Source organism: Pristiophorus japonicus, chromosome 1 (assembly GCF_044704955.1).
Source record: "Pristiophorus japonicus isolate sPriJap1 chromosome 1, sPriJap1.hap1, whole genome shotgun sequence".
NCBI classification, from domain to species: domain Eukaryota; kingdom Metazoa; phylum Chordata; class Chondrichthyes; family Pristiophoridae; genus Pristiophorus; species Pristiophorus japonicus.
This window is the reverse complement of record NC_091977.1, coordinates 231,122,703-231,136,938: the sequence shown is the minus strand read 5'-3', so window position 1 is coordinate 231,136,938 and position 14,236 is coordinate 231,122,703. Positions and strand designations below refer to the sequence as shown.

General features: G+C 43.7%; 1 protein-coding gene across 1 annotated transcript in view; it reads left to right on the top strand.

Annotated features, from left to right (window-relative positions):
- svep1 (sushi, von Willebrand factor type A, EGF and pentraxin domain containing 1) overlaps nucleotides 1-14,236 on the top strand; it is a 420,503-nt gene that overhangs the window by 131,956 nt on the left and 274,311 nt on the right. Inside the window, exons 4-5 of the mRNA XM_070887865.1 lie at nucleotides 8,998-9,156; nucleotides 10,934-11,113. Of these exons, the coding sequence (XP_070743966.1) occupies nucleotides 8,998-9,156; nucleotides 10,934-11,113 (339 nt within the window). The remainder of the gene's footprint in view (nucleotides 1-8,997; nucleotides 9,157-10,933; nucleotides 11,114-14,236) is intronic.

Below are 14,236 nucleotides of genomic sequence, written 5' to 3'. Positions count from 1 at the left end.
TACATGAGTTACAATGACAGTTAAATACATGACAGAAACACTCTGCCTTCACCCATGGACAGCTTTGAGCAATGTGTTGTTCCAGGCACCGAAAGCATGACTTCAATTTACTTTTACTGTGGCCAGTTGCTGAGGCCTCGGGGTTCAACAGCCTTTTACTTTTAACCTGCAGGTGATTCACCTCGGTTGTCTGACGATGGAAAATGGCACATAATTCTCGGGAGTATTGGTTGGCTATTTCCATCAACATAGCTGCCTGACAAGTTAAGTCAAAAGTCAAGTTAGGGGTTGTCAACAACTTTCTTCTGATTGCTTTATTTTTCATCCCACAAACAAAGCGGTCATGCAATACTTGGTCCTGAAAGTTTCCAAAATGACAGTGACTATATAGCTTTTTTTAAAGCTACAATTATATCCTCATCAATTAATTGATTTTGTTTTCCAAAATGATAACTTTCAGCAATTTCCAGGGGATTAGTACTGTTGTGCTGTTCTAACTCTCTGTCAGTGGTGTGTCCTTTGGTTTGACAGGAACAAACACATTTTTCAGGTTTTCATACATTTTGGGGCCTGCTTGAGTCAAGAAAATAGCCTGTTTTCTTTCTAAAACTAGTTCGGTTACAGTTTTCATAATCGAGGACTTCGACGATACTATTTGCAGTGAAAAACATTTCTAGCCGCTCCACATATGCTCCGAAAGTCTCACGGTCATGATGGAATTCACCCTATTGTTGCCATCGGCGCGGCCATCTGGACTCTGGCAACGTTGACAGTTTAGCCAAGTGTGCTTGAAATTTACTGTGGATTTTTAGCTGCTCTGCAAAAAAAGAACCTCCCAAAGTCTCCCTGTTGGTTGGCTGGAATATCCACCAACAAAAATTTCAGTTAGGGAATCCAGAAATCCTATCCTTGTCATCAATGTGATATATCTTCTCATGACATCACTAACAAACACACTCTACAAGATGGCTCTTAACTGTCATCATGTGATGACCCTTTATTGTTATACATCAGTAGTTGCATTACCACAGTAGTCCACTAGGTGGAGCAGTAGTCCACCAGTGGGTGCTCTATTACAGTTACTAACCCTCCAGGATTGTCCTGGAGCATCCAGGAATTAAAATTTAATACAGATCATAACCACTGCTCCTAGTGTTCCGGACAGCAGGTGTTGTTAATGATTCTGCTTTTGTCATTGACCTATCTTTTGTTTCTTTACTTATTCCATTACCATCCTCTTTTGCCTGCATCATCGACCCTTTTGTCATTTAATCTTTCCTGCCCTCCACCCTATCACAGACCTTCCCTTTTGTTCATTCCTCCCTCCCCCTTTCCCGCCTCTGCACTTGCTTAAAACCTGGTACATCTCTAACTTTTTCCAGTTCTGATGAAAGGTTATCGACCTGAAACTCTGTTTCTTTCTTCACAGATGCTGAGTATTTTCCAGCATTTTCTGTTTTATTTCAGATTTATCTCCTGGACACTGTTGCGAGCAACAGCCAGGAGAAAAATCGTAGAGGCAATAAAAAAGTTCTACATTTTCTTTGAACACTTTTGTTTATTAGTGATAAAGATATTGGATGGTGGGGAAAAGCCGTTTGGGGCGGTTGGTGGAAGGTTATGCGATGAAACCTCCAGGAATACGTCAACCAGAGTTGGCAGCGTAATCACCTCACAACATTAAAAAAAAAATCATTTCGCCCGCAAGGCCAGCATTAGTCACCCTTCCATTATTGCCCTCGAGAAGGTGGTGGTGAGCCACCTTCTTGAATACAACTGAATGGCTTGCTGGGTCATTTCAGAGGGCAGTTAAGAGTCAACCACATTGCAGTGGGTCTGGAATCACACCTAGGCCAGACCAGGTAAAGACGGCTGATTTCCTTTCCTAAAGGGCATTAGTGAACCAGATGGGTTTTTGATGAGAATCCGGTAGTTTCATGGTCACCATTACTGATACTAACTTTTTATTCCAGATGTATTGAATTAACTGAATTTAAATTCCCCATCTACTGTGGTGTTGCTAATAGTCCAGTACCATAACCACATTCCCCTAAGGCTACTTCAGCTGTGTGACCACTGCATTTGGAGATGTAGAATGAAATTAAGCACTGCCCATCAGATCCACCTTAAATGCTCTAGCTGTGCTGCCAGCAGAAACGAAGCCTGCATCCTGGTTCCCACTGCGTCACCTCTCCCAGCCTTGGACCATGGGTAGAGTACCTGGGCCAGCAACAGAGCACTCGGGATGGGTCTCCCGAGGCAGGAGTAAGTCGGAGGCGTTGGACTCTGAGATAGCGCTGAGCTGGTCAGTGACAGCCCCTTGCTATGGCCTCCCTCCAGTCCAGTCCAACCTACACTGCCCCACTAGGGTCAGCAACTCTGGTGGAACATATTCCTAGAGGTTTTGTCACGTGACCTCCCGCCTCCAACTGCCCCCCGCACGGTCAAACAGCTATTCCAATCCCCCCCCCGCCGTGCCCCATCTCCAATAATTTTATAACTACTAATAAATAAAAGTGCTAGAAGAAAATGAAAAACTAGCTACACACAATTTCCCTTATGATTGTTTTCTCTGATTGCTCGCAGTGGTGTACAGGAGATTTAACTTTAATTCCTCGAAGCTCCAGAGCAACCCTACTGCTGGGCTGGGATGGATCGAGTGATATCTCTGGCAAAGGATCGAGCAGCTAAATTGTTCTGGCTGCGATATATCCAACTTCACAATCTGTACCTGTCCACATTGCAATACAGCTACTCCTGAAACATTTATTTCTCCTGAAACATTTATTTCCCCTAAGGGCAAGGGTTAATCGTAGCCAGGGAAGCTCCCAACAGGACAGCGCCATGGCTACTTTTAAAGGTTTCTGAGGAGAAGGGCACCAATGCAAGATGGCCACGAGCCAGGCTGAGACGGATCAATGCAATTCACATTTACTTGCCACCTTCAGGGAAAGAAATGACTTGACAAGCAGGGAACCAAAACCTGACTATCTACTTTAATAACCGACAACTCACAACCTGGACCCTCAGGATTGCTCCATATCCCAATCCTCAAAAAGAAAGTTGGCCCTATTCAGAATGCTTTGGATTTGAATTCAATACAAACAAAACATTGCTGCTTGTGCTCCGTGTGACAAAAGTAACATCCTATTCCTTTGTCCCTTCTACCATTGCTGTGAGTATTTAGTCATGTTGTACGTCCATTTCCCATCATTACAGTGAAAGGCAAGAAAGCACATACTGTCCAGGTTAGAACCACAGTAACGGAGGTTGTAAAACTTATTTTTTAAGTTTTATTAAAAAATATATTGCTGATATTGTTGATCCATTGTCTTCATGTAAAGTGGCTCGAGGGAGTACAGGTATCTGTTTTCTGTTGACATTTCTGTTGTTGTTCGATCAAAGAGGATGTCTGTGTCTGACCCTGGTGGTTGTACTGGGATTTTTGGCAGATCCCTGCATTCCCAGGGGTAGCATTGCATTGTATAATATTGATCTTGAATGTATTAACACACATGTGTGGAATTTCTTTGGCTGCTATATTAGGGCAAGCATTGAATATTCTTTAAAACAGAGGAATTTCATACCCAATGCACAGCAAATATCACACAACACAATTTCAACTACACGGTCTGTGCATGCATGTGTGTGTGGATGTGTACATGGGGGGATGTGCGTGTGTGCTTGTGCATTTTTGTGTTAGTGTGGATGTATGAGCGTGCATGTGCATGCGCATGCGTGTGTGTGCACGTGTGTGTATGCATGTGCGTGTGTGCGGTGTGTGCATGTGTGTGTAAGTGCGTGTGTGTCTGTGTCTGGAATCTCTGTGACCTGCTGATCTAGGAAGGCTTAAGTGTTAGTTTAGGAATTGAACTGTTAATTTCCCCTCGATTCTTGCTTTTACTGGAAACTAAATTCCTTTCAACTCCTCCCCTGCTGTCCCCGAAAAACAAATGCTCATGTTCCAATGCCTGAACGGTTTGCACAATGATTCAAACTGACAGGGTTGTAGAGATTTGGGTGTTTTTGTTTTCTATTGACTTTGAAAGTCACTCCATGTGAAATTTGGGTCATTAGTTCATTCTTGTTTTGCTCCACAGGTTTGCGATGGAGCTCATCCTACACTGACCCAGCGTTGAAAGGCTGCTCTTGAATTTAGCAAAACTTTAATTGAAGACAAATGTTGTTGGCAGCCATGGCATGACTTCAACAGTATGATAAGAATCGCACTCACTAATTGCTAGTGGCAAGCATACTGCTCTCACATGCTCCCGAGATTATACTGTCGTCCTTTTGACATTTTCAACTTACGATAAATGTTCCAGGTTACAAATTGAACACTGCACTGTTTTATCACACTGTGAGCATCAAGAGTCAGCACCACCGGGAATAAAATTAGAATGGTGGAATTGGCAGAATCAATGCATCCATGTTCCTAATTCTAAAAATATAAAATAAAATATGGAAAACCTTCCCATCGGAATGAAGGAGAATACATGATAATTACATTTGGAAAAATAACAAGACATGGAGCTGCTTGAATTTTTTTAATTCATTCTTGGGATGTGGATGTTGCTGACTAGGCCAGCATTTATTGCCCATCCCACTTGCCCTTGAGAAGGTAGTGCTAAGCTGCCTTCCGGAACCATTGCAGTCCGTGTGGTGAAGATACTCCCACATTGCTATTAGGTAGGGAGTTCCAGAATTCTGACCCAGTGACGATGAAGGAACGGCGATATATTTCCAAGTCAGGATGGTGTGTGACTTGGAGGAAAACTGCAGGTGATGGTGTTCCTATACGCCTGCTGCCTTCTTAACGGTAGAGGTCACGGGTTTCAAAGATGCTGCCGCAGATGCCTTGGCGAGATGCTGCAGTGCACCTTGTAGATGGTACACACTATAGCCACGATGCGCCGATGGTAGAGGAAGTGACTGTCTAAGGTGGTGGATGGGATGCCATATCAAGTGGGTTGCTTTGTCTTGGATGGTGTTAAGCTTCTTGAGTGTTGTTGGAGCTGCACTCATCCAGGCAAGTTGAGGGTATTGTGATATATTATACATGACACCACAACACACAGACTTTACAAGATAGCTCTTAACACATGAACTTGTCAGGTGACTTGACATTTTTATTATATACAGCAATGGCTACATTACCACAGTAGTCCACTAGGTGGAGCTATATATTACACTTCTCCCTCCTTAATGTAGAAGTAATTATAACAATCATCATACATAACTTGTATGGTTATACATAAGAAAAGATATGGACTTATTTTGCCATATTTACAAATCAGACATAACCACTTGTTTTCCATTTCGAAGAGGATACCTTCGTTCTCGAAAGGAACTTTCCAAACATGGTGTCGAAATTAGACTCACTCTAGGCTGAACCTGAGGAGAATTTTCCTCCAAGGGACACCCTTGATCTACATTTGAACTCTCTACAACTTCAGACTGTTTGTCTGCCTGACTCGGACTCAGACTTAAATTCTGACTTTCTCTTGGACTTGTTTCTAGTACATCTGATGTAGGATTTGCTACTGGCATTCAACATGTAACAAAACTATCTGATGAGTTAGAAATAATTGTATCATTCCAACTTTCAACTCCTTCCACATCTATAGGTAAAATATGATCAATGTGAACAAACCTAGCCTGTCCATGATCAAACATCTTGACCAAATATATGCGTGGACCACGTATCTTCACTATTCTTCCTGGTGATGGTTCTTCAATCTAGCCTTCTGATTTAATTTCACACTTCTCTCTCTTACTCTACCTCTATCATGATTCTCTTTCTGTCTTAAATGTTTCTCTTCTACTGACTGTGCCAAGTTTGGCTTTAGCAATGAGACCCTGGTTCATGGCTGTCGTTTGAGAAACAACTCTGCTGGTATTCTACCAGTAGTTGTATGAGGAGTATTACAATAAGCAATTCGAAAATTTGTGGTCCAATGACAACTGCCATTTCTTTGGATTTGGATCCAACATTTGTTTAATGAGAGCACGTTTTACAATTTGTACTGTGCACTCTGCTGCATCATTTGAAGCAGAGTGGTATGGTGAAACCTTCATATGTTCCACACCATTTTTGCTCTTGAACTGTGCAAATTCTTCTGAACAAAATTGTGGTCCAGTATCAGACACAATTTCTTCTGGGAAGCCATATGAAGAAAATAATCTTCGCAATTGTGCTTATTTTCCACATCAGAAACACCTCTACACACAGTACTTTTGCCTAGAATATCGCTGTGATTATCTACACAAACATTTTCGTGGCCTTCTGAAAAAGAGGGGAGATGGGAGAGAGAGTGGGGCAGAGAGAGTGAGAGACTAGTTGGAGAGAGAGACTGGGGCAGATGAGAGACTGGGGGGTGTGAGAGACTAGGGGGAGAGAGAGAGTGGGGGAAGAGAGAGACTCGGGGAAGCGGGGGAGAGACTGGGGAGGGGGAGAGAGAGAGACTGGGGGAGAGAGAGAGAGAGACTAGGGGAGAGAGAGAAAAACTTGGGGGGGAGACTGGGGGGAGAGAGAGACAGGAGAAAGGGTGAGAGAGAGACTGGGGGAGAGAGAGAGAGAGACTGGGGTGGGGGGCGGAGAGACTTGGGGAGGAACCTGGGCAGGGAGAGAAGGTCAGGAACTCAGGCCGGGATGGTGGGCAGGTCAGGTACTTGGGCGGGGGGAGAATATCAGAAACTTGGGGATGGGGGGGAGAAGGTCAGAAACTTGGGCGGTGGGGTGTGGGGGTAGTAACTTGTTTGGAAGGGTGGGAGAAGGTCTTAACCCGTAAGAGTGAGCCCTGTCTGTCCCAAGTGAGCTCTGTGCTGTCTGGAGTCGGCAGTCAGAATGGCTCGGATTACACTTTGCAAAGTCACTGATTACATAGGCAGGGCCGTTCTAATTACAAATTCCAGGGAAACTGCTGGGTGTGGCTTATCCTCCAAGGGGACCAATCAGCAATCAGGTCTTGTGATCAAGGGGACCTAATCAGAGCTTTAGGTATTACAAACAACGTAGATGGGATGCTAGATAAACACATGAGGGATAAAGGAATAGAAGGATATGGTGATGGGATGAGATGAAGAGGGGTGGGGGGAGGCTCATGTGGAGCATAAACACCGGCATGGACCAGTTGGGCCAAATAGCCTTTTTCCGTGCTGTACATTCATTGTGAAAAGCACTTACTTGAATTAATTATTGGCATTTTGGAGTCTTATCCTCTTTTGAAATATTTGTGATTCTGTTTCCAGTTGCTGTCTGTGATTTTTGACACACAGCAATTCTATTATACAATAATAACAAATTATGAGACTCACTGGCTATATATATATATCAGTTCCCAGTCAATCAGCATCATTGGAACCCCAATTAAATTGTAAAAATCAAAGGGCCCGAATTTGATGAAGGCCTCTGCCCGCCCAAGTACTGCCCAAAGGACCGCCGATGGCTGCCGAGGTCCCTGATGGTTCTTTGGGCGGGATTTTCATCACCCAGGTCCCTCGAAGGTCGGCGGGCAACAAATCTGCGACGTACGCTGCCAATCTGGGTGGCAGTAGGTGAGAGCTCTCATTCTCGGCAGCAGAGGCGCTTGCCGGCCAAGTGCCGCTGAGGATGGAGCTGAGCCCACGGAGGGTTGAAGAACTAAAAATAAAAAGCATCAACAACAAAAAAAAGACATTGGAAGACTTTCAGGAGACACCATTGAGGTAAGTCGCTGTGAAAAGAATTTTTTTTTAAAGTTTACTAATCTTTTTTTCAGGATCTTCATACTTACCATCGGGGACAGACCAGCCTCCAGCCAGCGGTCCACCCCCGTTCTGGCACCGACTCCCGCCCGCATGAATCTGGCATCTCGGCGGGCGGGAGTCTAATTGCGCCACTCGGCCATCCGCTGATGTCAGCGGGCGCTTCCCGCCGGCTCTCCCCTCCCACCCGCTCTAGCCCACATCGAAAGTGGCACTGGGCGGATCTTCACGAGGAATGTCGGCGGCAGTGGGTCGTAAGGTGATCAATTTCGGGCCCAAAGACATCTATGGATAATTTAAAGCAAAACTGCCTCTCTCTATATTATATTCAAAATATACATTGCCTAAGATAAAATACATATGTCTTGTCAAGAAATTTTTTTTAAGTTTAATTCCAGTTACTTCTATGGAGAAATGGCTGGGGAGTCAAGTACATTCAACTAAATTTTGAATACATTACTTGCAGGTATTAAATTAAAACACAGGTTTGAAATTTAAACTACTTAAATTAACATAATTTTGAATGATAAGAACATAAGAAATAGGAGCAGGAGCAGGCCGTATGGACCCTCGAGCATGCTCCCCCATTCAATAAGATCATGGCTGATCTTCTACCTAAACTCCACTTTCCTGCACTGTCCCCATATCCCTTGATTTCCTTTGTGCCCAAAAATCTATTGCTCTCAGTCTTGAATATACTCAACAATTGAACATCATCAGCCCTCTGGGGTGGAGAATTCCAAAGATTCACAACCCTCTGAGTGAAGAAATTTCTGTCCATCTCAGTCCTAAATGGCCAACCCCTTATCCTGAGACTACGCCCCCTAGTTCTAGACTCTCCAGCCAGTGGAAACAGCTGTCAATCCCTCTAAGAATTTTATACAATTCAATGAGATCACCTCTCATTCTTCTAAACTCCAGAGAATATAGGCCCAGTCTACTCAATCTCTCCTCATAGGACAGCCCTTTCATCCCAGGAATCAATCTAGTGAACCTTCGTTGCACCTCCTCTAAGGCAAGTATATCCTTCCTTAGGTAAGGACACCAAAACTGTACACGGTACTCCAGGTGCAGTCTCACCAGGGCCCTATATAATTGCAGCAGGACTTCCTTCCTCTTATACTGCAACCCTCTTGCAATAAAGGCTAACATACCTTTTGGCTTCCTAATTGCTAGCTGTTCATTTTCATAAAGGCGTAGGTTGTAATTAAACTGATGCTAACATTCCCACTCTGCATTGCTTTACTCTAGCTTGCCCATCTGGAACTTATAAGGTGGAAGGGAAGCCCGGGGGCATTAGCACCTGCCTCCACTGTCCAGATGAGAACTACACCTCCCTGCCAGGGAGCACCTCAATCAAGGACTGCGTCTGCAAGGAAGGATACAGGCCTGTAGGGCAGGTGTGTCAAGGTAAGTCAAGAGGCAAGTTCGGAGCGAAACCTTCAGGAAAGAAACAACCACATCACCCTAATAATCTTATGCACAGTACTCAGGGTTGTCAACACTCCAAGATTGCCTTGGAGTCTCCAGCAAATGAAGATTAATCTCTAGATCACTGCTGCAACATCCAGGAGATATATATCCTAGGGGCACCAGACAAAACTGTGTTTTTTATTTCATTTTCTTTGAACACTTCCATTTATTAATAAAAATATTGGAGAAGTGAGCTGGAAGCTGTTTTACTAACAGTCAAGAGTAATCCAATTGGGTAACAAAGAGCCTGTTCGCTCTCCAATTAGCTGTAGGAAAGCAGTGCACCTGGAGGATGGACCAATGGTCGGAGTGGGGGGCGGGACAGTTGGAGGCAGGACGTCATGTGATGAAACCTCCAGGAATACACCCAACCAGAGTTGGCAACCCGAACAGTACTATGTTGAAGTGAAACACCATTAAAAAGGGTGAAACAATACATTGGATACTAGCCAATCTATTTCTGTTGGACAGGCAAATAGTCGGGCACATTTTCAACTTGCTGCCTGGGTATAAAACTGGGGATGTGGATCAGTAATTGGCCAATATAGAAATCGTCCAGCTTTAATTTAATTGATTTCAATAAATGTTTCCCTAACGAGCCAGCGATCAATTCACATCGCCAGTTTTACACTGGTCATATAACAGATGTGTTGTGTGGTGTTAATATATTGTTTAATATGAGCAATAGCTGGGGTGATGTGTTGTGATCTCTAAATTGTCACATGCTTGTCCGTCATCCAGTCCTGGATGAGCAGAAATGTTCTCCAATTGAATATTGGGAAGACCGAAGCCATTGTTTACAGTCCCTGTCAGAACTCCGTTCCCTAGTCGCTGACTCCATCCCTCTCCCGAACTCCTGTCTGAGAATGAACCAGACTGTTCGCAATCTTGGTGTCATATTTGACCCTGAAATGGGCTTTCGTCCACATATCCACAGCATAACTAAGACCCCCTATTTCCAGAGGTAACATCGCCTGTTTCTACCCTGGGCTCATCCGCTGCTGAAACACTCATGCCTTTGTTACCTCTAGACTTGACTATACCAATCCACTCCTAGCTGGCCTCCCACACTCTACCCTACATAAACTAGAGGTGATCCAAAACTTGGCTGCCCATGTCCTAACTCACACCAAGTCCCGCTCACCCATCATCCCTGTGCTCGCTGACCTACATTGGTTTCCGGTTAAGCAACGCCTCGATTTCAAAATTCTCATCCTTATTTTCAAATCCCTCCATGGCCTCGCTCCTCCCTATCTCTGTAACCACCTCCAGCTCCACAATCCCCGAGATGTCTGCATTCCTCTAATTTTGTCTTCCTGAGCATCCCTGATTATAATCGCTCAACCATTTATGGCCGTGCCTTCTGCTGCCTAGGCCCCAAGCTCTGGAACTCTCAGCCTAAACTTTTCTGTCTCTTTACCTCTCTTAACTCCTTCAAGACCCTCCTTAAAACATACCACTTTTACCAAGCTTTTGGACACCTGCACTAATTTCTACTTATGCGGCTCGGTGTCAAATTTTTATCGCATAATACTCCTGTGAAGTGCCTTGAGACGATTCACTACTTTAAAGGCGTTATACAAATACAAATTGTTGTTGTGATAACAAACGTTTAACGAGCAGTGGATGGGGTGATGTGTTGTGTTAACGAGTGTTTAACAAGAAGTGGATGGGGTGATATGTGGTGATAATGTATCTTTGTGTGGATGAGCAGTGGTCCAGTGCCCCGAGTTGCAGCCACCTCAGAACGGCTACTTCATCCAGAACTCTTGCAACAACCACTACAATTCGGCTTGTGGAATCCGGTGCAAGCTGGGCTTCGACCTGGTGGGCAGCAGCATTCGCCTGTGTCAATCCAATGGGCTCTGGTCAGGCTTGGATCCCAGCTGCAGAGGTAGTTATTAAAGTAAATTCTTCTAATGCTAAATTATGTTGTGTTTTTTCTTTTTTCTTTCTGCTGTTTGTAATGTTATCACATTTTAGTTTTTCAGTTCCTTTTATTAAACAGTGAGAATGATTGTTCAATCAGCAAGAAATCTCCAGTGCGATAAGGTATCTCAGAGGGCTACTAGATCTCTGATACTACACCATAACAGACTTCAAGCTGTACTGTGCATCAAAATGCAGTTCACTCAACTTACAACATGGAAGGCGGCCATTCTGCCCATCATGTCTGTGCCAGCTTTCTGAAACAGCTATCCAATTAGTCCCACTTCCCTGCTCTTTTGCCACAGCCCTGCAAAGTTTCATTTTCAAGTATAGATGCAATTCCCTTTTGAAAGTTACTACTGAATCTGCTTCCACCACCCTTTCAGGCCGTGCATCCCAGATCACAACTCGCCGTGTAAAGAAAATTCTCATCTCTCCTCTGCTTCTTTTATCAATTTGTGTTCTCTGGTCACTGACCCTCCTGCCACTGGAAACAGTTTCTCCCGATGAAATCTATCAAAACCCCTAATAATTTTGAACACTTCCCTTAAATCTCCCCTTCGGCGTCTCACCTTTAATGAGAATAACCCCAGCTACTCCAGACCAGCCATTAACTGAAGTCCCTCATCCCTGGAACCATTCTTGTAAATCTCCTCTACATCCTATAAGGACTTGACATCCTTCCTAAAGTGTAGTGCCCAAAATGGAACGCAATATGTCAGCTGAGGCCTAGCCAGTGATTCATAACGTTTTAGCATAACCTCTTTGTTTTGGTACTCTATGCCGCTATTTATAAAATACTTCATGTATAATGAGAGAGCTGACATTTCTCACATTTTTCTTATAAGATTAGGCTTGCTGACAGGTACCAGTTTGTTAAAACCAATGAATACTCCTATAGTGTCAGCCTTGGCTCAGTGGGTCGTACTCTCAACTGTGGATCAGAAGATTGTGGATTCCAACCCCACTCCAGCAATTTGAGCATAAAATCTAAGCTGACACTCCTGTACGGAGGGAGTGTTGCACTGTTGAAGATACCATCTTTTGTATGCAATGTTAAACCAGGACCCTGTCTACCCTTTCAGGAGGATGTAAAAGATTGCACGGTACTACTTTGAAAAGCAGGACAATTCTCAACTGGTGTCCTCAATCAATGCCACTAAATTTTGCCATTATCTATCTCATTGCTGTTAGTGGGACCTTGCTCAGCCCTCACCATTCAGCCGCATATCCCTGCCCCCCTCCCCCTACCCGCGCACCCAAAAATGGGTGCATCCCAATTTCTAGGCTCTTATATAGTCCTTAAAGAATAGAGAAAATAATGGGACGAAAATTGCAGACGGAAGCTTCCTTCGTACAAATACTTCTGATTAAAAAAAAATCTATGAAACTACCTGTTGGTCCCGGAGGAATGTAGGATTCCGGTCGGAGACCTTCATTCACTGCAGAGCGTACAGGAAGATGTCTTCCACGTACAAACGCATCTGTTGGAATCATTGTGGGCCTGGGCCACCAATCAGTACCTAGTATTCTCATTGATAAAAATGAGAAATCCATTTGTATGGACTCCCATTACGATCAACGAGAATAACTCCCTAAAACAAGAAACACAGCACAATAAATTTAAAAAACACCTCACATATTTAAAATTAATTGAAATTACATTTATTAAATGTTTTAGAAAAAAATATATTTTTTGGAATTTTTTTTTAATGTGTAAGATTAAAAATAAACTTACCTTAATGGACAGGGTTTTTAATATAAAAATGAATGGAAAAATTTAATTTTTCTATATTTTATAAGTGTTACACTGGTAAGAGTAGCCTATACTCCTGCTTTTACCAGGCGTACAAGTTTGAAGGACATTCACTGGGCAAGGGTTGGGCAAATAGCCCAATCTCAATCGCACGGATGTCCTTCCTGCGGGCATGCGTAGAATCTGTCTGAAGAAATTTTGACAGATAGGAAAAGCCGGTTCTCGGCGCTTGTGCATCGCGCCCGGAGAACCAGCTTTTGCGAAGCCTCGCCGGGTCCGTGCGCACTTTGTACACACCCGGCGAGGCCGCAATTTTCGGCCCAATACAATATATTCTTTGCACCAATCTCCCATTTAGTTCACAGAAACTCTCTGAAATGAATTTGCTAGACATTGAAAAGGTCAATTACTTTATTGGCAACATTGTTATTGTAAATTATAATTTACAAGTGAAAAATCATCATAAGTTTGAAATTGTCTTGGCACTGACGCTGTACCATTTCTTAAGGTACAGGAATAACATTCCCACAGGTCACTGACGGCAGCTCATTATTAACTACATTGCTCTGATTGATGAATCCGGTGCTGGATTTTCATAAGAACATAAGAACAGAAGAAATAGGAGCAGGAGTAGGCCATTTGGCCCCTCGAGCCTGCTCCGCCATTCAATACAATCATGGCTGATCTGATCATGGATTCAGGTCCACTTCCCGGCCTGCTCCCCATAACTCCTTATCGTTTAAGAAACTGTCTACTTCTGTCTTAAATTTATTCAATGTCCCAGCTTCCACAGCTCTCTGAGGCTGCGAATTCCACAGATTTACAACCCTCTGAGAGAAGAAATTTCTCCTCATCTCAGTTTTAAATGGGTGGGCCCTTATTCTAAGATCATGCCCTCTAGTTCTAGTCACCCCCATCAATGGAAACATCCTCTCTGCATCCTCCTTGTCAAGCCACTTCATAATCTTACATGTTTCGATAAGATCACCTTTCATTCTTCTGAATTCCAATGAGTAGAGGCCCAACCTCCTCACCCTTTCCTCATAAGTCAACCCCCTCATCTCCGGAATCAATCTAGTGAACCTTCTCTGAACTGCCTCCAAAGCAAGTATATCCTTTTGTAAATATGGAAACCAAAACTGCACGCAGTATTCCAGGTGTGGCCTCACCAATACCCTGTATAGCTGTAGCAAGACTTCCCTGCTTTTATACTCCATCCCCTTTGCAATAAAGGCCAAGATTCCATTGGCCTTCCTGATCACTTGCTGCACCTGCATACTATCCTTCTGTGGTTCATGCACAAGTATCCCCAGGTCCCGCTGTACTGCAGCA